The following is a 22756-nucleotide window of genomic DNA, read 5'->3' on the forward strand; positions in this document are numbered from 1 at the left end:
TACAGAAGACCAACCAGCGGTCTTAATTTTGGGGTGGCATCTTCATCTGTAAAGGTCTTATGCAGTAGACTGTTATTTTGGGGTGGCATCTTCATCTGTAAAGGTCTTATGCAATAGACAGTTGCTGCTTAATTACAAATATGAGGGCTGGTGATATAGCTCAGTTGGAAGGCCCTGGGTTCAATCCCCAGCATCGGAAAAAAAAAAAAAATTACAAATACAACTAATTCTGCTTCTGAAATATAATTGTCACTGTGCTTATAGGAACAAGAATGGATAAGTGTCAGACTTTTGGTTGGAGAATTTGCCTTTAATTTATATTATAATAAAGAAGTGATATAGAAGACCATACTTATAAGAATTTGGTATACAATGTGGTAGATTTAAGAGCTTTGCTGATTTGTTTTTGCAAGACAGCAAATTAACAAAAGTAGTTTTAGTCTAAGGGTGAAAGAAAGATTAAATAGTTTTGAAGCTATTAGGGCATCTTGGTTTTCTTTATCTCTCTTTGCCAGTGTTTGAACTAAAATGTGATTATTAGAGACCGAGAAAGAGGGAAATTATGTGTACACGCATTTATTATGCATTAGAGATGTGGATTATGCACCTAACATAGTTCCTGATGTATAGTAGCCACTTTAGTATTGGAATGACTCACATGGTTAGACAAACACAAAAGGGAGGGTTTTTTTTTTGTGTGTGTATGGTGCTGGCGAAAGTGGGGTGTGGAGGGTACTAGAGATTGAATTAGGACCTTGTGCATGTCAGACAGTACTCTACTACTAATTTACATCCTCAGCCCTGAATTTACTATTTTTTTTTCCTCTTTGGTACGAGGGATTGAACTCAGGGGTACTCGACCACTGAGCCACGTCCTCAGCCCTATTTTGTATTTTATTTAGAGAAAGTGTCTTACTGAGTTGCTTAGTGCCTGGCTTTTGCTGAGGCTGGCTTTGAACTCGAGCTCCTTTGACTCCTGAATTTACTATTTTAACCATTTTTGTCTGTAGTTCAGTAGTGTTAAGTATATTCACATTGTTGTACAACATATTTGTATGTTGTGAATGTATTCAACTATATTTGAAATTTATTTTTGAGATGGAGTCTTGCTAAGTTGCCCAGTCTGGTCTAGAACTCCTGGGCTTAAGCAGTTCTCTTGCCTTAACGTTCCAAGAACCTGGGTCTATAGGTGTGTACCACTGTGCCTGGCTTTCAGTTTTTATTTAAATTAGAATTTGGGCTAGGGGTTTAACTCAGTGGTAGATCACTTGCCTAGCATTTGTGAGGCCTTAGATTCAATGCCAGCCCTGCAAACAAATAAAAAAGGAAGAAAGACAGAAAAAAATATTTGAGAAGGTAAGAGGACAGGTGTTCTAGGTAAGTAGTATTCAGATGATTTTTATTTGGGGGAACAATTTATCATATTTAATTTCAAATAAATGATTTTTATTTGAAGGAGCACTTTATCTTATTTAATTTACAATTTGAAAATTTCCACTATTAGAATTTGGACAGTGGAGAGTGTGATTATTGAAGACCCAGATAATAAGGGAAGATTTAACAGAAGAGAATGATTTAAACTGGACCTTAGAGAATGAGTAGGAATTGGATAGGTTGTGAGCAGGGAAAAGTTAACAGCATTATACTTGAGGGAGGTAGCTCTGAAATGAAAATGAATATTGCCAGGATCTAGCTTCATGAGAAGATCTGTATTAGGATTCATTATTCATTTTGAGGGTGCATGGAATGAGAGGCATAGTGTCATGTAGTATTTCCCAAAATGGCATTCTCTTTGACCTTAGAAGGGAAGGATTATAAATTCGTGTTTTCTTTCAGTAAGTCCCTTGTGACATTTTGATGTTGCTATGCATTCAGAATCTTCTAGAAGTTACATATCTAACATTTTAATGTTATTTGACCATTGGAAACTTTCTCCTTTTTCTTGGGCACTGATTTGAGAATTATGTGTGCCACTTGTAAGTTGCATGATTTGATCAAAATGTTTAATCCAGCTACACCCCCTCTTAGATGATTAGGTTATACTCACTTAATTACTATGTAAAATCATTCAACAGATACTGTGGATGTACTATAATGTGTTAGGAATTGAAAGTTATAAATGCAAGGGAAAGATTATAGAACCATAGATTATTTTATGCATATAACCCCTATACATTCTTGGTATTCTAAGTGTGATCCATGGACAGTGTTATCTCCTATTTGTTAGAAATGCAGACTCTGGGCTGGAGATGTAGCTCAGTGGTAGAGTGCTGCCTAAAGTGAGGTCCTAGGTTCTAACTCCAGTACTGAAGAAAAAAAAGAAGTACATAATCTTGGTCTTCATCCCAGACCTACTGAATCAGAAATTGCATTTTATCAAGATCTGCATGTGATTCCTATATACTTTAAGATTTGTCACACTGATCTGCTTCATAGCCAATAAAACTTTATTCAGATCTTGCTGAATAGTTTATTGTTTTACTATTAGTAGCAGAGAATGTGGTAGTTTTCGTTTTCTTTTTAAAAAATTTTTTCCTTGCTTAAGATAGGGTTGGGGAAAGTGGGAAAGTGTGTTTCACTGTGTTACCCACGATGGCCTTGAATTACTGGGCTCCTGAGTTGCTGAGACTGTAGGCACCAAGTAGGGCTATACCTTCAATTTCAATTACAAGATTTACCCTCTTGAAACTTCCATGCTTTGGTCTTATGCTTTTGCTCTTCAGTTTTAAAGAGTTATACTGAATGTGCTTAATGGCTCAGTTGGGAACCATGTATATGTAAAAATCAAGCTTATGTTTGTCTAAGTCTCACAAAATATGACTTCTATTACTCAGAGTAGACCAATTTGAAAGGAAGGTATTTTAAGTTATTTTTCCTCATATAGAGTGTATTTGAGAGCCACATGCCATTTTGTTCCATTGTCTCTGCTACCATTGATTTTGTACTCCTCTCTCCATGCATTTTCTCATGTTGCACTCTTGCTAAGCTCAGAATAGTCCTAGTATTTCCTTGGAGGCAGTTCTAATAATCTTTCTGTTCACATAGCTAGTCACTTGTTTAGACATTTGATTATAGACATGTAGTAATGTTCACCTACTGTCTTGCCTGCCTTTTAAAGAGTTTCTCAGAAAGTATTGTCTTTTGGTTATGGTAATTTGTAATAGCTAAAAAAGTCAGATTATTAGAATTGCCTAGTAGGGTCCCCATTAAGAAATTAAATACTTTAAATTACATTATGTAAATTCTCACTGTAAAAATTAATACAATATATTAAAAAGTGAAAAATCTGTATTTCTCTACCTAGTCCTGCTTTTCCAGGGTTAACTACTGTTTATGTCCTCAGCCTTTTTTAAAAATGTAAAAGCAGGCGTATATTATATGTAAAATTCATACATATTCAGGAGAATTGTGTATATTCAGGGGATTGTATATATTCTGTTCTGAGAATTGATTTTTTTAAGCAAGTATTTTTTAGTTGTCAGTGGACCTTTATTTTATTTACATGTGGTTCTGAGGATTGAACCCAGTGCCTCACATATGCTAGGCAAGTGCTCTTCTACTGAGCCATAATCCCAGCCCTGAGAATTGATTTTTTACTCAAAAAAAAAAAAAAAAAAAAGCCAAAGTCTGAACCTTAATATGAATACTGTGTTTTTCGACTTTAGGGAAGAAACCCTTTTTTCTTGGAGCCAGCAATAATTATTACAATTACCGATGGGAGCAAGTTGACTACCACCAGTGGAGTCCAAGATGAGGTAAGTTATGTTTGTATCACTGGATTATGCAAATATAGTTGAAAAATTTTTTGAAAATATGCACCATAGGGTATTGAACACCTTCTAATAGATTATCTTTTGATTATTTGCTGCAGTCCAGAGTTGTCTGTCTTCTAAAGTCCATCTTCTTTATTGCTTTTTAGGAGTATTTGCCATCTTTTCTTAAATAGGAATTTCTTCTTTGAAAAGTTTTTGAGTATACCTCCCACCCCAAATATATGTATTTATAAATTTACATGAGGGTAACAGTGTCAGTTTGTATAGTAAATATCAGTAAAACAAATTCTTATTTTCAGGTTTAAAATAATGGAAACGATTTTCTAATAATTTCTTCCCACATTCCAGTGAATTCTTAAAGTAACTTCTATCACTGTGACAGAATGCCTGAGAGAAATGAACTCTTTTACAGGAAAGGCTTATTTTCTCTCAGTTTTGGAGGTTTGAATGTATTTGGAAGGCCCTGTTGCTTTTGGGCCTGTGGCAAAGCAGTACATTATTTAGTATGAGCTTATGGAGGTAGAAACTACTTACCTCATAGTGTTCAGGAAGCAGAGCGAAAGAGAGAAATTAGAGACCTGTGTCCCAGCATCCCCTACAGGGACATGACTTCAGTCACCTAATTCTTCCACCTAAGTTTCACCTCTTAAAGGTTCCCCCAATAGCATCATGAACTGGGGACCAAGTCGTTAACAAACATGGCCCTTTGGGGGATATTGCAGACCCAAATTCTATGCATTTCACTCTGGAGACCGATAGACTAAAGTATAACATAGCAAAGAGGAGGTTAAAACTAGGAAAAGTGAAGATTTTGGACATTTTTATTTTAAGTAAGTCATGAAGTATATATAAATGAATTAGAGCTAACTGTTCTTTAACAGTTGTGTGTGGTGTGATATGGTGGCTAGAATAATTTTTTTTTTCTTTTAACTTTTAGGTGTTTTGTACTATAGCGTTTGAACTGCACTTGAACATTACTTTTGGTGTTTAACTTGTTAATACAGAAAGGTGATTGTTAGACGAGTCTCTTTACTGTTTGCATTTGCCTTTGAATCTTAATTTGAATTCCTGTGGCATTTATTAGGGTTTAATAAAGTGGGAAAAGTATAGATTTTAAGTTCAGTAACTTTTAGAATTATTTTTATTATGTGACATTGTGGAATGTAAATTATATAGGGTCAGGGCATGTGGGTTTTATTCTTGCTTGGTTTATATGCTCTTCTAGCAGTGATCTTTGTGTCAGTGACTTAACTTCCTTAAATCATCAATGAAATAAAGGTAATAATTCCTGCCTTACTTCATAGGGTTGTTGGAAATTTGAAATGAAATAATGTTTGTAAAAGTACATGATAGATTGTAAAGAAAAGTATTGTTTTATCTTGAAGCATTGAAACCAGTAAAGAATTGTGACTTCCTGACCTTGATTTGGGGAAGAGACCTAGAATTATTTTGTTAAAGGAGAGTTAGGACATAATTTATGGAGAATAGAGAGCTAATTTATCATCTCTATATATTTAGAATGCTTGATAACTGAACTTAATCAGTCATTGGTCTTTCTTAGACATGGTTAACATGTATGGGCAATTAGGGTTCTGCCACTAGCAGGAGTAGATCGTTCTTTTTTTTTTTTTTTTTTTCTGGTGGTACTGGGATAGAACTCAGGGCCTTGTGCTTGTGAGGCAAGCACTCTACCAGCTGAGCTATCTCCCCAGCCCCGTTCTTGATTATATCCATAAATACAAAAAATAGAAATGTCACTTAACCTCAGATTTGAAAATGTCAGATTGATTTTGCTTTCTTAATAGGACTCATAGTAATTAATGCTATTTTTCAAGATTGTTTTGTGTAAATTAAAAGTGTTTTGTTGTTGCCCTTAATGATTTGGGTTGAAAAGTTACTTTGTGAAATATTTCTGAGATGATCCATTCAAGGTCTGTGTTGCCTTTGTAGAAATGCCCTTTGGGGTACAATTTATTTTGTTCCCATAGATCTGGATCTGTTTTGTAAAACTTGTTTTGGGGGATCTCCTCTAGCTTAAAAACATCTTAAAATATACATACATATTGGAATTGCTCTTCATTTTGATTCCTTTCTTGGTAAGACTATTAGAGACACGTGGCTGTATCTTTACAGTTCCCAAACTTCCTTGCTAATAAGGTTGGGAAGATTTTCCTGTGGGCCAGACCTTTTAGCTCCCTCTTTTATAGAATTTTCTACAATATTTGCTATAGTACTGAGAATAGTTATATTTTTAAAAATATTGATTATAGATATTTTATATTGAGTCTGCTGTAATCAAATTCAAAATTGGTTACTCTTGTTGCTTTTTTTCTGAGGCCAAAAGTTCATTTGTTTTAAAGCAAAGGTTCATTTTGATAATGAAGTTGTTGTAGTATTCAGGTTTAGGAATTTCTTTGATCCCTGTCATTTTTTGTTCTTTTTTTTTCCACCTTTCTTCCTTTTTTTTTTTTTGGTAGTGGGGATTGAAGCTGTACAAGTGCTCTACTATTGAGCTATATCCTTAGCCCCCTTTATTTATTTATTTTTTAAATTTTGAGTCATGGTCTAGTTAAGTTTCTGAGGCTGTCTGCCTACTTGGCAGTCCTCCTACCTGTAAGTTCCCAAGGCTGGCCTCTAACTTGTGATCCTCCTGCCTTAGCCTCCTGAGTAGATGGGATTACAGGTATGCACCATTGCGCCTGGCCCATGTTTCGTTCGTAATATTGAAAAAAAGCTTCATCTCATTGGGGCAGAGAGAAAATGTACCCCAGATAAATATGTTGTTGAAGCTTAATTTTGGCTAACATATTGTGAAATATCCTAGCCTAAATAATTCATGTGATTCATTTTAAGGAGCCTTTCAATTCATGGTGCATGTGTGCTAGACATGATCTATTATCATTTCTACTGGAGAATAACAAATCATTTTGCCTTTATATTTCTCTCTCTAAATCTTATCACTTTTGTCTTTGATTCTTTTTTATATTTACAGAATGAGTGTATGTGTTGGTAATTTCCATTTTGTGGGATGTGTGTATATAATTCTTGGTTGACTGTGAATGTGACCTCTTAGCATTTATGGATTTGCATGTTCCACCTGCTTAAAATCCTTTGCTTGAGAGTCATATTATCTGCTGTGGTATATAATATTTATTGTTAGTGTTGTTTTTCAGGAGTTATGTTATCTTGCTATTTTCATATCATTCTTGTAGCGTAAGAGGAAATACAGAGCTTATTTAGGCTTACTTTTTATTTTACAAAGGAGGAAATTGAGATATAGGGAGGCAAAGTAATTTGCTTGAGTTGTAACATTGTTACCAAAATTTAGATTAGAATTGAAGATATTCCAGTGCTTTTTTTCCTGATACACCAACTGCCTCTTTGATCTTGTTATTGTGTGTTCTTAAAAATTACTTTTTCTAATTCTTGTTTGTCCATTTTAACTTTCTATACAAGTGTGACATAGGTATTCATAGATATTCTGTTCTCACTCATTCAGTGTTCCATCAATGACTATTTCTTCATAGTGAAGTTAACAAAGATAAACAAGATGGATTTCTGGTTCTTAATCTCAAAACCTTATGGGGAGATCATGTGTTAAGTAATTTTATGAGTGATAAAACAGATACTTGAGTCATGGAAGCACTGAAGAGGTGGGAAGGGTTAATGTTACCTATCATGTGCATGTGTTAGATTCTGTGTAATAAGTTTTATAGTGTAATTTCATTTTTGATGAACTAAATTCAGGGATCTTAGGGATGATTTGATATAGTATGTGCCTCATTGTTTAAATCTGTGGAATTTATAACGAATCCCAGTGTGATGTTATTATGAACCTAGAAAATACTTAATGAAAAAACCCAGTGCCAAATTATCTCTTAACCTAAGTATGCAGGCCAGAATGACTCAGTTTCTTATAATTTGCTTATCAGAAGAATAAAAGGAATACCACACCCTCTGTAACAGGTCATCACTTAGCAATATGTTATGAATTAGGATAGAAGAGTAACAGCTTTGTGTTATGGATGAAAATCTTGAGCTGTATCTAATTATCTTAATTCATGACTTTATGTTCTTAGGCCTCACTTAAAAAAAGTCCTGACAGTTGTCTGTGGTATCATGAATTTGTTTCTAGTTAAGTATTTTTGGATAATTGTGTCTAGGACTTTTGATAACTGTCTCTTTTGAAAGTGTGTTATTTTTGACCTTTTAAAAAAAAATAGGTATTTGACAAAACTGATTTTCTGCAATGTTTTCAGCTTATGGGCAGTGGGTTAGATTTGGCTTTGAATTCTTAGACCCAAGGAAACTATTCCTTATCCTCATAGTAGGTGTTTTCAATGTTGATAAACATACTGTGGCCTCATAGTGCTAGTCATCATAGTATATTACTGATGTGTCATGTTTTGTGGATTAACTAAATTAGAATTATTCAAATAATTTTTTTCTTGTTTTTATTTCCTGCAAAGATCCTCTGTAGTATTGTTTTGCAATGGAAAACTGTTCTGTACTGTGATTCCAGAAACATGTGACTAACTATATTGCTCAATAAAGTAGCCCAGAAGAAATCCTGCCAGCACCTTCTCAGTGGTGAATGACATTCCAGGATAGTGTAGCAGTTATTTTTCTCTTCCTTGAAAGTGCTAATAGTAGTATTAGCTTTCAAATACTGGGATTTCTATATGCTGAAGAATTCTGCATTTCTTCATCAATGTTAGGATTGCCCTGGAAGCTAACATTTTGGAGAAGACACTTACAGAATAAACTATTGGCTTTATTTATAAACCAATTATTGTGTTGCTTTCTTAACTAGCTTTTCCATATTTTTAAGGCCAGCTAAGACAACTACTTTTATAGTTTCTTGGATACATGTTCAGTTAGGGAACACGTTTACAGAAAAATGTCTGAGTAATCTCAGCTATGTATATTAGGGTTTTCATGATCCAACTTGTTCTCAGAAATTGATACAAAAGTTCATTGGTTTTTGAGATGTCAGTTTCTGGATCATTCTAGGCAGAATAAGCAGTTTTATACTATAATTATAACTTACGTGTAACTCTTAATGATAAAAAAGACTTTTTTGAAATGTGGTATCTGAAATGATTCAGAAACCAGTTTCCTCCCCCTATAATTTTTTTTATTTATTGATAATGTTAAAATATGTATAAAATCCTGTCAAAACTCTTTCAATTGTGTAAGTAAAGACTTTAAACACATAAGAAGTGTTTTTTTGTTTCCCCAGGATACTTAGAATTTTGGGAAATTTTTTCCTTTTTAAAAAGACCTATAAAAAATATTGAGGATGCCACAGTAGTGTGATCAAATGTATCAAACATTCTGATTAAGTGTATTCTTGAATTTTATATTTACTCTCTCATATCCTTTTCACATTGATATTACTAGGCACTTACAACAGTCTCAAGACTGGCATCTTTCTGATTTGTAACTCAAATATTCTAAACACATACTTTCTAGTATACATTAGTGTCTTATCAATTCAACCTTCTAACAACATTTTAGTAAGAATTTGTTGGTTACAGATCATTTACCTTTTCTTTCTCTATCCATATATTTGGCCCTATTCTCTCAACCCCTAGGTTTATAACTGCTGGTGTGTTATTGAAACTATATCAGCAATTTTTAGTTTATTTAAAGTATGTAAATGAAATAAAATGTATAATTTTAAGAAGTTGAAATATTTTTGATTTAATATAGTGAATTTTTAGCATTTAACACTTGCAGTAATACTCTTTTTTTTTAAAATTTATTTTTATTGTAAACAAATGGGATACATGTTGTTTCTGTTTGTATATGGAGTAACAGCATACCATTTGCATAATCATACATTTACATAGGGTAATGATGTTTGATTCATTCTGTTATTTTTTCCTTCCCCCCCACCCCTCCCACCCCTCTTTTCCCTCTATACAGTCCCTCCTTCCTCCATTCTTGCCCCCCTCACACCCCCCATTATGTGACATCATCCATTTATCAGTGAGATCATTCGTCTTTTGGATTTTTGAGATTGGCTTATCTCACTTAGCATGATATTCTCCAATTTCATCCATTTGCCTGCAAATGCCATAATTTATCATTCTTTATGGCTGAGTAATATTCCATTTTATATATATATATACACCACAGTTTCTTTATCTGCAGTAATACCTTGAATATACTTTTTTTAAAGGTTATGTGGTAAGAATAACTCTTAAGGAATATTTGTAGATAAACACAATGGAGTAATAAAAAGAAATGCTGGCAGATATAATTAAACTATATGACTACAGTAACTGGTAATCTAGAATTCTGTGGTAAGGTGCATCAAAATAGATTTTATTCATAGGGTTAAACTTTTTCACCATGCATTTATTAGCCTGTCAGAACCAATAAGCAATAAGGGACTCTATACAAGGAAACAAGGAAAGTTTCATTTAGAGACATTTCTGTTACTCTCTGATTTTAGCTCTTCCATATATAAACTACTATGAAATTTAGAATGCTAGCTTTCAAATGGCTGCATCAAATCACCTACTGTACTTTATAAAGAATACATGCTTCAGCTCTAATTCTGGAAATCTTCAGTCGATAGATAGGAACCTGGGAATTTGTATTTTGTAAATTATCCTAGTTTATTCTGATCTACAATCAAATTTGGAAACCTTAGTTTAGAATACAACATAACCACAAATATCTTTTAAAATACACAAAAACGTGAGAATGTACAACTTTTAACAAAACGGTATAGAAATAGTTTTGATTTACAAAGCCAGCATGAAATTATTTTAAGATACAAGTAATTAGTCAGGCATGGTGGTGCACACGTATAAGCCCAGCTATAGGGAGACCAAAGTAGGAGGATTGCAAAGTCAGGCCAGTCTGGGCAGCTTAGTGAAACCCTGTCTTAAAATAAAAAGAGCTGGGAATATAGCTCAGTGATAGCTATATTCACTGATAGTGATAGAGCACTGCTGGGTTCAATTCCCACTACCAAATAAAATAAAATTAATAATTCTTGACTTTTAGGATTGTTAAATTTGGGAATAGGCTTCCAAGGGTTGTAGAATTGGCCTTATGTGGATTTTTTTAAAAAATATTTATTTATTTATTTTTTTACAGACTGCATTTTGATTCATTGTACACAAATGGGGTACATCATTTCGTTTCTGTGGTTGTGCACCATGTAGATTCATATCATTCATGTAATCATACATGTACATAGGATAATGATGTTTGTCTCATTCCACCATTTTTCATACCCCCCTCATTTCCTTCTACATAATCTAAAGTTCCTCCATTCTTCTTTCACTGCCCACACCCCCACCCCCATTATATAACATCATCCACTTATCAGGGAAAACATTCGGCCTTTGGTTTTTGGGGAGTGGCTTATTTCACTTGGAATGATATTCTCCAGTTCTATCCATTTATTAGCAAATGCCATATTATTATTATTTTTTATGGCTGAATAATATTCCATTGTGTATATATACCACAGTTTCTTTATCCATTCATCTGTTAAAGAGCATCTAGGTTGGTTCCACAATCTAGCTATTGTGACCTGAGCTGCTATAAACATTGATGTGGCTGTGTTACTGTAGTATGCTGATTTTATATCTGTTTGATATGGTTTAGAATCGATTATTGGATAGTTACAGTATTTAACTTTCATGCTGACTGAAGTCAGTCTGAAGTTGCTGCTTATAGTGTACTGTATTGAGGACTTTTAAACCCCAAGTATGAGATGGGATAGAGGAAGAGAGCAACTAAGAAAAGGGGAATAATTAATTCATATTATCTGTGAATATGTATGTATTTGTTGTTCCTGGCTTATGAGTTTAATCCAACAGATTATGTTATTATTCTGCTGTCCTTACTAAACTATAATTCTGGTTTGGATGTCCATGTAATTCACATCATTTAAAAAATATATATCCTTGACCCTGATGAGGGCATACTTTAAATAGTTGATACCATTTAACAATTTTCTAGAGAGTTGCTGTAAAATAATCTTCGAGACTGAATTCATCAGATTTAGAGTTGTTAAAATATATTTTTATTGTTTCAGCAACAATTTTTACCTGTGAAACACTAAATTTGACTGTGAACAAGAATAGTGGCAGTGCTGTACATATATATTTAGTTCTATATTTATATTGTAGGTACTGGGGACATAAAGATGGAATCGAGCAAGGTTCTTATCCCTAGAAAGCATTGTATTTGAAGACAAGAAAGGAATAAGCATTTTTTTTAGTACCTTGAGAAATTTCATGGCAGAAGTAAACTGAAGGTTCTAAGAGAGCATAAAGAAAGGAGCTAACTTTAAAGGGAAAAGTAAGGAATTCAGTATTTCAGGAAAAGGGAACACTATACCAAAATATGAAAACATGAAAAAGTGTAGTGGGAGAATGCAGACTGTATAACTGAAGTGTGGAGACTGGAGGTAAGAAGAGAGAATGCTTGAAATATGATAGGACTTCATTCTGTTAACATTTGCAGGGGAGGTTTAGGGAAGATTTTAAGGTGAGTCAATATTATCAGATTTGCATTTTAGTAATGTTGCTCTGCCAGCCAGGTGAAGATGGATTGAAGGATGGTAAGATGAGAAAAATTTGCAAATTAATGGTAACAAACCCACAAAAAATAGAGTGCCCAAACTAAGCCACTGCTGGATGGGGAAGGCAGAAAATTGAGAGATTAGGAGTTATACAAGGCAGGTTTTCAAAGGTGATATGGAGGATAGGGGGGAAAGCCCCTGTATTTCACAGGGGTTCTGAACATGATCCATGGACTTCAGAGTGTTCTGTATATTTCTTGAAATCATATTTAAACATTGTCCATGTACAAGCTTATTTTTCAGGGTAGATAGGTCCGTAGCTTTTATTCATATTCTCAAACAACTTACAAAGGAACTGATATCTTTCCAGGTTTCCAACTTAAGTATCTACTTGAATGTTAATAGTATTAAGATATGGGGGGTATAGAATAAAGTAGGAGAAAGGAAGGTAAATAATTGATAGATAAAATATCATTACCTTTGGAATAAGGATGTTTTAAAGGAATTATGAGCCAATCTTTAAAACAATAACCTCGAAGACTTTTTCTTTTAACATTTATCTTTGGAAAAGCATTTGCATTTGAAAATAGATATGAACCAAATTTATCTCTGAGTTCTGATAGAATTTTCATTTTGATGCAAAGTAAATAAATAAGTCTTAAATCATCCTAGTATTTATTCATCTGGTTTTTAAATTGTTTTATTCTTTATTTAAGGAAATAATGATATGAACATGTAATATAGCTTGTTTTAAGCAGGCATTAGCATACAAATTAAACAATGTAAGAACAAGAGCATTACTTGTAGGTGTGTGTGTGTGTGTGTGTTTGTAGGGGTATACATTGTATCAGTATGAAGTCAGTTAAAGAAGATGTTAACCTAATTATTTACAAATACTAGTGGACTGGCCCTAACTGTATTGATAGCTTTCTGTTAAACTCAGCTGTTTGGGTATTTTGTGTCTCTCTGAAACAGATTACAATTTTAGAGAATGAAAAATGTTAGGTTTTTGGTCTCCTAACAGGGCACACTCATAAGCATTAGGCTGCAAGTTGTTTATAAGTACCTGATTATACTTATTTAGCTGTATTTCCAAGGTTATTTTATTTAACTTCCACTTTCAGTTCTTTCCAGATGTAATACAGTAGATTTTACATTTTTTTAGATTTATATATTAGGAATAAACTTTGCAGCAACTGGAAAAATATTGAAACTATGGTCTTTACATCAAGGCAAGGCTACATTTTGATTTAGACAAGGCTGTTTTGGTATATTTTTCCCCACGCTCTGTCTTTTCAGATTGAATTACTGATTTTTCCCCCTTTGTTTTGTTTGTTGTGGTTTTGATGTTTTTTTTCCTTTCAGCTAAAGGAGCAGCCCAGTGGTTATCAAGAAGTGCTAAAGTGCACTGACTGTCTCATGATGACTGGTGCCTCAGGGAGGGTCATGATTCCTGGATACAGGATCGACCTGATCCTGGATGTCACTTCAAGCAGTCAGATCGTGGGGAAAAGCCTTGTCTAATGGCTAGCCTTCCTCAAAAGTCTGATGCTAGTCATCTCGGAAGGCCTCAGAAAAAGCCTTAAAGGTGAGCAGAGTAGAGTGTAGTTCTCTCTGGGGGCTGTATTTGTTGAAGAATCTGATTCAACACAGAATGACAACCTAACCTGATAACTCCAGGTTCTGTTGGTAAATTAACTTAAGCTTATAAATTTGTTGATGATGATGGTCAGACCCCAACTTTTGAGTTATTAGAAACTACCTTTCTAAGCTCTTTACCAGGCTCTTCAGAGCCTTAGGTTAGTATTTGTTGTCTTACACAGATACAGCCTTGCTATTGTAGCTAAGGAACACTTTTGGTTACAAAATTGCATTGTTAATTATAAATTGATTTAAAAAATAGCTAATTAGGTATTCTTTTAGTTTTATATTTGTCATATACCGGTTATTTATCAATTGAACATCAGGGGTTGGCAGGACAAGTTTGCATTTGACTTTTCTGTCTTAAACTTAAATAACAGCTGTCTTTGAAGCATTTTTGATTTATGTAGTTCATAGTTTATTGCATTCAACTTGAAGACTATTAGTACTACCTGCTTCATTTAAATAATATTTTTAGCACCATAAAAATATTCTTGATATTTTGAGCATTTCAGTTGGAAAAATTTGTATTTTAGGTCTTTTCCTTGTGATTTGAAGCACTTATAGAAGCCAGTTGCTCATATTGATAAACTTGTTAAATTTAAGTAAACTCAAAACTTGTCCTGAGATTTACTAGTCTTTTTTTTTAATCACCTATACTAGTATTAAATAAAATGGGTCCTGTACCATCCCTGTATATTTACATTTTTAAGTTTAGAAATTATCTATTTTACTACTGTGCTAGTATTAATATATTAGGAAACATAAAAATAATACTTAAAAAAGGTGAAATGAAAAAAATTATACAAAGGAAGTTCTGAATTTTTCTTCCTGCATAACATAGATCATGATATATACCAGGGGTTGGCAAACTTTTTCTTTAAAGAGTCATAGTTAACATTTTAGGCTTCAGCCTATATGGTCTTTGGAGTCGTGTTGTACTACTTCTGTTAGGTCTTTTCCACATTAATTTTAGAGTAGATTTATCCATGCAGTTGGTCTTCCTTCATGAAGTAGGAAGAATAACACTAGTAGTTAGAATATATTCAATTTAACAAATATTTATCGAATAGCAGTGAAGTTCAGATATAAGGTTAGGTGCAGAGTCATGAATTTGGTAAGAGAGATAGGTAAAGTTTTGGCATTTTGTAAGAAGTAAAATGATTAAGAACAAGCTGACAAGATGGTACAGTTGAGAAAGTGAGACAGGAACTGGTTGAGAAATGTCTCAAGTTGGGCTTTGAAAGATTAAGTTTTTGAGGTAGATGTTGTAGAGATATGAAGTGCTAGGAGAGAGCTTGGTTGGGTAACAATATGTACCTCAGTATTGATAGTTGGCAAAATGTTCAAGAAAGCAGCAGCAATGAGACCGGACAGATTGGCATGACCCTTCTCTGTATGTTCTACCTAATGAACTTGGATTCTGATATGTAGGTTGGTGGAAATCATTGACAAGATTCTAGAATAGGAAAAAAGTGATTAGATTTGCTTCTTAGAAACAGTGGTGATAGTGTGGAATATACAAGGAGTAGGGTAGTAGTTCCCCCACCCTTTGGTGTTTTTTTTTTTTTTTTTTGGTCAGTTCATCTAATTTTACTTCTTCATAAAAGAGGTTACAGTAGTTTATGGGTTGATTTATACCAGGCATAAAATAAGGAAACTTGTAATACTATTTAGCAATGCAAAAGGAATGAACTGCTGACATGCTACAAGAAGAATGGATCTCAGAAACATACTACATGTAAAAATTCACATATAATTTGATTTCACTTAAAAATGGAAATGCCTATAGGTAGATTATAGGTGGCTTAGAGATAGAGTGGGGACTGTCTGCAAGGGGTCACAGGGATCATTTTTAGGATATTGGAAATGTTCTAAAATTGTATAGCAATGATGGTTGTACAACTTTGAATTTACTAAAAAATCATTGAATTGAACTCTTAAAGTGGATGAAATTTATGGTAATTAAACTTCAATAAAGTTATTAAAAACTAGAACACTGTTATAATTTGAGTGAAACTGTTTAAAAGAATACTTCCATTTGGGCATGGTGGCTCATAACTCAAGAGGCTAAGGCAAGAGAATTACAAAGGCTAACAACTTAACTAGACCCTGTCTCAGATTTAAATATTTTAAAAAAGAACTGGGGATGTAGCTCAGTGATGGAATGCTTGCCTCGCGTCCACAAGGCTCTGGGTTTGTGGGTTCAAGCCCTAGGTGTAAAAAAAAAATAATATATATTTTCTCACACGCACACGCACACACATGCCTACACCTACATATATTTAACTACCTAAAAAAATTATTACTGCATAGAAAATTTTAAGACAAACTGGGAGAGAACTAGTTAGGACATATATAATCCTATATAGGGAATGGGCATGTATATATTATATGTGTTAAACATAGATAGGGCTTTTAAAGCTCAATAACAGAAATATTAGAATTCAATGTTTTATGTCAGAAGACATGAAAAGAGAGTTCATAAAAGAAGAAATATGTATGGTCAATAAACATTGTTAAAATTGCAGACTCTCCAGAAGTTAAAACACCCAAAAAACTGAAAACAAGATTTTACTTTTTGTCTAGTAGATGTGTAAAAATGAGAAAGAATTGGGTTATGAATATACAGCACAGTGATAGAGTGTTTGTCCACAATATGCAAGACCTCGTTCAATCTTCAAAACTGGGAGGAAAATTTTCATATTGCTGGTTGTCATGAGATTGTTACTTCTGAGCAAGTATTTCAACTACTGCAACTAAAAAAGGTTACTGTTTTTTTGACTTGTTACAAATACATTGTAATTGTAGAGTGAAACAGTGTAGTAACTACTGATTAACCTGGTTATTGGTATATTTTATAGAATATACTCTGATTTAATAATTTCTCAACTTTCCTTATTAAGTATGATATGAAGAGAAACCTTTTTCAGTGCTTACATTAGATAACAGTATTAAAAAATTTTTTTTGTAGTTGTATGCGGACAGCATACCTTTATTTTATTTTGTTTTATTTTTATGTGGTGCTGAGGATTGAACCGAGTGCCTCACACATGCGAGGCAAGTGTTCTGCCACTGAGCTACAGCCCCAGCCTGATAGTAGTATTTTAAATATTAAAATTTTACTATTATGTTAAAGTGTTAAAAATTTAATAATATTCATACTGTTATTTTCTTTTATTCCTGGCTGCCAAACCCAATATATGAAGTTGAGTTAACTCATTAAGAAAACATGTATGAACTTAATTGTGTGACTTTTCATTGTTTATAAGGTAATTTCACATTTCACTTAATTCACTGTGAGGAAAATGGGTCTTAGTAATGCTGATTGCCAAAGTAAGGTGAAGTTGGGATTTGACTGTGGGTGTTTTTCCTATTTCTTTAAGCCCTGTTTCTCTTTGTGCTTTATTTAGTGTGGGATCTGAACAAAAAATAGTACTGTGTTACCTAAGAATAGGTCAGTGGAATAGAATTAATAGTTCAGAAATAAACCCATACAGTGGATTTTTTTTTTTTTTTTTTTTTTTTTTTTTTTTTAATAACAGGGCCAAGAGAGTTTAAGGAGAAAATAACCACCTTAGCAAATGATACTGGGACAACTGATTATTATTATTTTTTCTCACGTTATTTTATTGATGCCATATAGTTGCATATAATGGATTTGTTGTTAACATATTCACACATACGTATAATATAACAATATTATTTGACCAATTCCCCTATCCCCCCCAGTACTGGTGATTGAACCCAAGGCCTTTGATATGGTGACCCCAGCACTTTTTTTCTCCTTCCCCTCCTCCTACCTACTGGTGCCTTTTCCCTGTTTTACTGACTTCCTTAAATTTTCATGAGATCTCTGGTTCCCCCACCACCTTTCTTTTTCTCTTTCCTCTCTCTAGCTTCTGCATAAGAGAGAACAGCTGATTATTATTAACATGGAAGGGAATAAAGTTGAATCCCTTACCTGATACCATAGACCAAAAAAAAAAAAAAAAAAAAAAATTGAATAAAATATGTAAGAATCAAGAACATGAGGGCTGGGAAGATAGCTCAGCTGGTAGAATGCTTGCCTCGTAAGCATAAGGCCCTGAGTTCGATCCCCAGTACCGCAAGGAAAAAAAAAGAACATGACCTAGAATTAGACAATTAGAAAAAAATTGAATAAAATATGTAAGAACTAACAACATGACCTAGAATTAGACAATTCATTTTTAGACATTACATCAGAAACACAGCCAAAGAAAAAGTAGGTAAATTGGACCTTATCAAAATTAAGAACCTTTGTGTTTCAAAGGATACAATCAAGAACATGAAAGATACTAGTGAAATGGGAAGAAATATTTGCAGATTATTTATCTGATGAAGACCTTCTATCCAGAATATGTAAAGAACTCATAACAAAAATTAACACATATTTTCCAAGAAGATATACAAATATCCATAAGCAAATGAAAAGATGTTCACCTTTATTAGACATGAGGGAAATGCAAATCACAGTTATATTTAGATACCATATAACACCTGCTATAATAGCTATAATTAGAAAGGTAGACATATGCTGATAGAAATGTAGAGAAACTAGAACCCTCATATAATAACTGATGAGAATGTGTGATGAAACTCTTGTCAGAAAATAATTTAGCAGTTTCTCAAAAGTAGACATTATTCTGTGACCCAGTAGCTCTGTCCTTCGGGATGTATCTGAAAAACAAAACAAAACCAAAAGCCTATCTTTACATACAAATCTACAAATGAATGTAATAGTATTATTGATAATTGTTGAAAGGTGGACACAACCCAAGTGTCCATCAGCTGATGAGTGGGTAAATAAAATGTGACATATCTATTCAGTGGACTATTATTCAGCCTTTAAAAAGGAATACAGTTCTGAAACTTTCCATAGCATGGATAAATATTGAAAACATGCTAAGTGAAATCAGCTGGACACAAAAGACCACTTACTGCAGGATTCTGTTTATGTAAATTGTCCAGAAAAGGAAATCCAGAATAATAAAAAAAAGTGGTTGCCTGTAGCTTAGGGTAAAGGAAGGCTGCTCATGCATTTGGGGTAATGAGAATGTTCTGGATAAACGGTGGTGATGGCAATATAACTGCCTTTCTGCATCAACCACTCTAAAGAAATGAAAGGAAACAAGTGGAAAAACTCTTGCATGTCCTCCTTCCCTCTCTAGTGACTATTTCCCTTATTTTCTTTTGCAGTAAATTTAGAAATTATTTTTAATAGCATCTTGACTTCCCTACCTCCTTTTTATTCCTTACTCTATTAAAATCTATCTTCTCATAATAAAGTCAATAATAACTTCTTCATCTTTTAAAACAAATTTGCTTTTTAATTTGTCTTTCATGATGTTTTGCTAGCTCTATTGAACACTCTTTGTTAAAGCTTCTCTTGACTTCTGTGTTTACACTCTTCTAGCTTTCCTGTGGCTTTCAGTTCTATTTTAGTGTACCCATTGTTGACCGTAGTTTGGCTGTCCCTGAATGTTATTGCTTTAATCTTAGATTTTTCTCACCTTTTTGCTGATACATTCTTGGGCAATTTCACATGTTCCTATGGCTTCATTCACCCATCAGTATCAAACAGATTAGGTTTGTTTTGCTAGCCCTTACTGTTTCTAATTGAATTTTGATGCTATTTAGGCATTTTCCCTCTTCTTTTTTTCAAACTTTGAGATATCTGTTCTCCCTGATAGAGCATAAAAATGCCTTATGATTTAATTTCAATTTTTTGTGGTTTATTAACTTCATATTACTTTTAAGTGCTTTACCAGCAATGAACTCTCCCATTGTTCCTTGAGGACATCTTATTTTCCATGCCTGTTCCTTAATTCTGGGATGCTTTCTATTTCTCCTCTTCTTTCAATCTCCTGTACCTACTCATTTATTTATTGAGATAGTGGTGAAGTGGTACTTTCTGTGAAGCTTTTAGACACTTGGTTCTACTGATTTCTTCCTACTTCTAGGGTATAGCACTTTGTTACCACTGTTTTTTTTTTTGAATTATGTTACTTGTTTGCTTACCTTACTGTTACTGGACTTTGAGCTCTGGAGAGCAAGATCTACTTCCTATGCCTTTTTGAATTTCTGGGTATAGATAGGCCTTTTATAAATACTTGTGGAATGAATGACATCTTCTGGGATGTCTGAGTGGTATGTGTAATACGGTAGTTTGCAGCCATCAAATTTATATACATTTGAATATGAAAAAAAAGTACTTAAACTTTAAAAAAATTTTTAAATTAGTTAAATATTTTTCAGTCTTTTGCTCTTGACTACAATCTATTGTAGCTTGAGTACTCTCATACACTCAAGTCTTTATTTATATAACCCATGGCCTGATAACTAACAAGCCTATAACATTTTCCTTCATTTTAGTCACATTAGTCAACTATGTACTGGTTACTTCAACTTAGATGTTTAGAGGTACCTCAAACTTGACATGTTCAAAGCTGAATTTGTATCTTTCCTTCCTTCTTCTTGAAAATAATGTTTGTTTAGTTGCCCTAGCCATCATTCTTGACTTCTGAGTCAGATTAATCTATCACTTAATCCTGTTACTTTTACTTTCCTAATATATTTTTAATACATTTTCTTTTTTAAATTACAATTTTTTTTAGTCAAAGTAATTTGTGCAAATAAATTTTTTTCTTTATTCTTTTTCTTTTTTGGTACTAGGGATTGAACTCAGTGACTCTTGACCACTGAGCCACATCCCCAGCCCTATTTTGTATTTTATTTAGAGACAGGGTCTCACTGAGTTGCTTAGGGCCTCGATTTTGCTGAGGCTGGTTTTGAATTCGCAGTCCCCCTGCCTCAGTCTCCTGAGCCACTGGGTTTACAGGTGTGCACCACCACACCTGGCTTGTACAAATAATTTTAAAGGTTAAATGCACTATTAGGCTTATAAGTTGAATGGTCATATAATTTGATATTCTAAAATTGACATTTTTAAAAGAGAAAGGGACACTTTTTAAGATTACATTTAGGATCTATGTAAGTATCTCTGTGGCGGAATGTATGCTTGGCATGGTCATACCCTACTTAACATGAGAAATAGACACTTACCTATTCCTCACCACTCAAAGTTCCTCCTTTTAATGGTTTTAGGTGTTCAAGTTCCTGTTTCCAGAAATCATGCTTATATTCCTTACATTCTCTTTTGCAGGTATATTGATTTTCTACTGTATGATATGAAGAACTGGATTCCTTACACTTGTTTTTGGCCCATATTCCCAATGTAGTTATTCATTTCATCTATTTTTATTTTTCCTAAGAAAAATAAGTACTCATACCCATACTCTTCCCTAGAATAATAAAATGCCTCCCTATTAGGGTCAGACAGACTTACAAGGTAATTTATTGGTTTCCTCATCATTTATTTATTCTTAGATATCATCATCATTTATTTATTCTTGGATGTCATCTCTTGTCGAGTCCTAGCTATCTGCTATAGTCTGTAGGGTTGTTCTCTAGATGTGTGGTGAGTAATTTTTAAGGAATTTTCTTCAAATAATCATGGGAATTCATCTTACATCTCTATACTGTTGGGTCTTCTGTGTTTCTATACATCATGTCATCATCTTTCATGATTTTTCCCCCTCCTTTTGATGGTATATTTTCATCATATGCTCTAGTAGCTTCCTGAGAAAGTTCATGGGAGGTAAGACCTTGGGTTGCTAGTAACAGTTTTAACCTTATACTTGACTGATAATTTGTTATTGTTAGTTAGGATTCCTAATTTGGGAATGGTTTCCATTCAGGAGTTTGGAAGACAGACATTGTTCATGTGACTTTATGTCCTATGTTGCTATTTAAAAGTCCCGGTCTGGGATTTGGGGGAGTTGTAAGTGTAGCTCAGTGATAGAATGTTTGCCTAGAACGTGTAAAGCCCTGACTTTGATACCCAGCACTGCAAAACAAAAGTAAAACAAAATGAAATAAAGTAGCAAAATAAAATAATTTTTTCTATTGTTGGTGATCTGTTTTTGTTGTTGTTCTTTGTTTTTTGTCTTGAAGTTTTTAGATTTTTTATTTTTTTTACCAGTGATAAAAAGATGTTGGTCTTTGGTATGTCCTCATTTGCTGCGCTGGGCTCCTGGAAAGTCGTTCAATTAGGAAATTTATGTGTTTAAGTTTCAGAAATGTATTGTTTCACAGTTTTCCTGTCTCCTGTATCCTTTTCTTCTGGATATAAGACTTCCCAATTGATTCCTTATTCTTATTTTTTTAATCTCTTTTTTTTTTTCCTCCTTCTGTCTTTGTTTTTTTCTGAGAGTTTACTTTAACCTTTTCCTAAGGTTTGTATATTTTTTAATTGGAGTGAAATTGACATAACAAAATTAACCACTTGAACAATTCCATGGCATTTAGTATGTCTATTTTTCTTGCTAGGAATTGAATCCAGGGCACTGTGCAGGCTAGGCAAGTGCTCTACCACTGAGCTACATTCCCAACCCCCAGCCCATCTGTTAAAATAAGACATATTTGACAGTGTGTGAAGTAGTATAACAAATACAGCAAATTCTAGAATAGGCAGATCTCTTTCATGTACCTGTCCTTGACCAGATCATTTCAGGTTGGATATACTTGAATTTTGAATTGTTCTTGGAAATTATTAGAGAAAATGCAGGGGATTTGAATTTTCAAAAGGTGAAATATTAGTGAGAGAAAGGAAGTTGAGGGACTCTTTGAATCTTAGAATCATTCACGTGTCTTTCTGAAGGAGGAAACCAAAATGAATCTCCAAAGGCCCAACTACTTATACTTC

The 22756-nt window shown here is 33.6% G+C and overlaps 1 protein-coding gene across 2 annotated transcripts in view; it reads left to right on the forward strand.

Moving 5' to 3' along the window:
* Positions 1–22756, forward strand: part of Ints6 (integrator complex subunit 6) — an 84528-nt gene that overhangs the window by 19317 nt on the left and 42455 nt on the right. The window contains exon 4 of one of the 2 annotated variants that reach the window (XM_047552291.1): positions 3666–3755. In XM_047552291.1, the coding sequence (XP_047408247.1) occupies positions 3666–3755 (90 nt within the window). Of the gene's footprint in view, positions 1–3665; positions 3756–13781; positions 13916–22756 lie in introns of those variants that run through there. The other variant, XM_047552292.1, reaches the window with a different exon arrangement.

This window comes from Sciurus carolinensis, chromosome 5 (assembly GCF_902686445.1).
Source record: "Sciurus carolinensis chromosome 5, mSciCar1.2, whole genome shotgun sequence".
Classification (NCBI taxonomy): domain Eukaryota; kingdom Metazoa; phylum Chordata; class Mammalia; order Rodentia; family Sciuridae; genus Sciurus; species Sciurus carolinensis.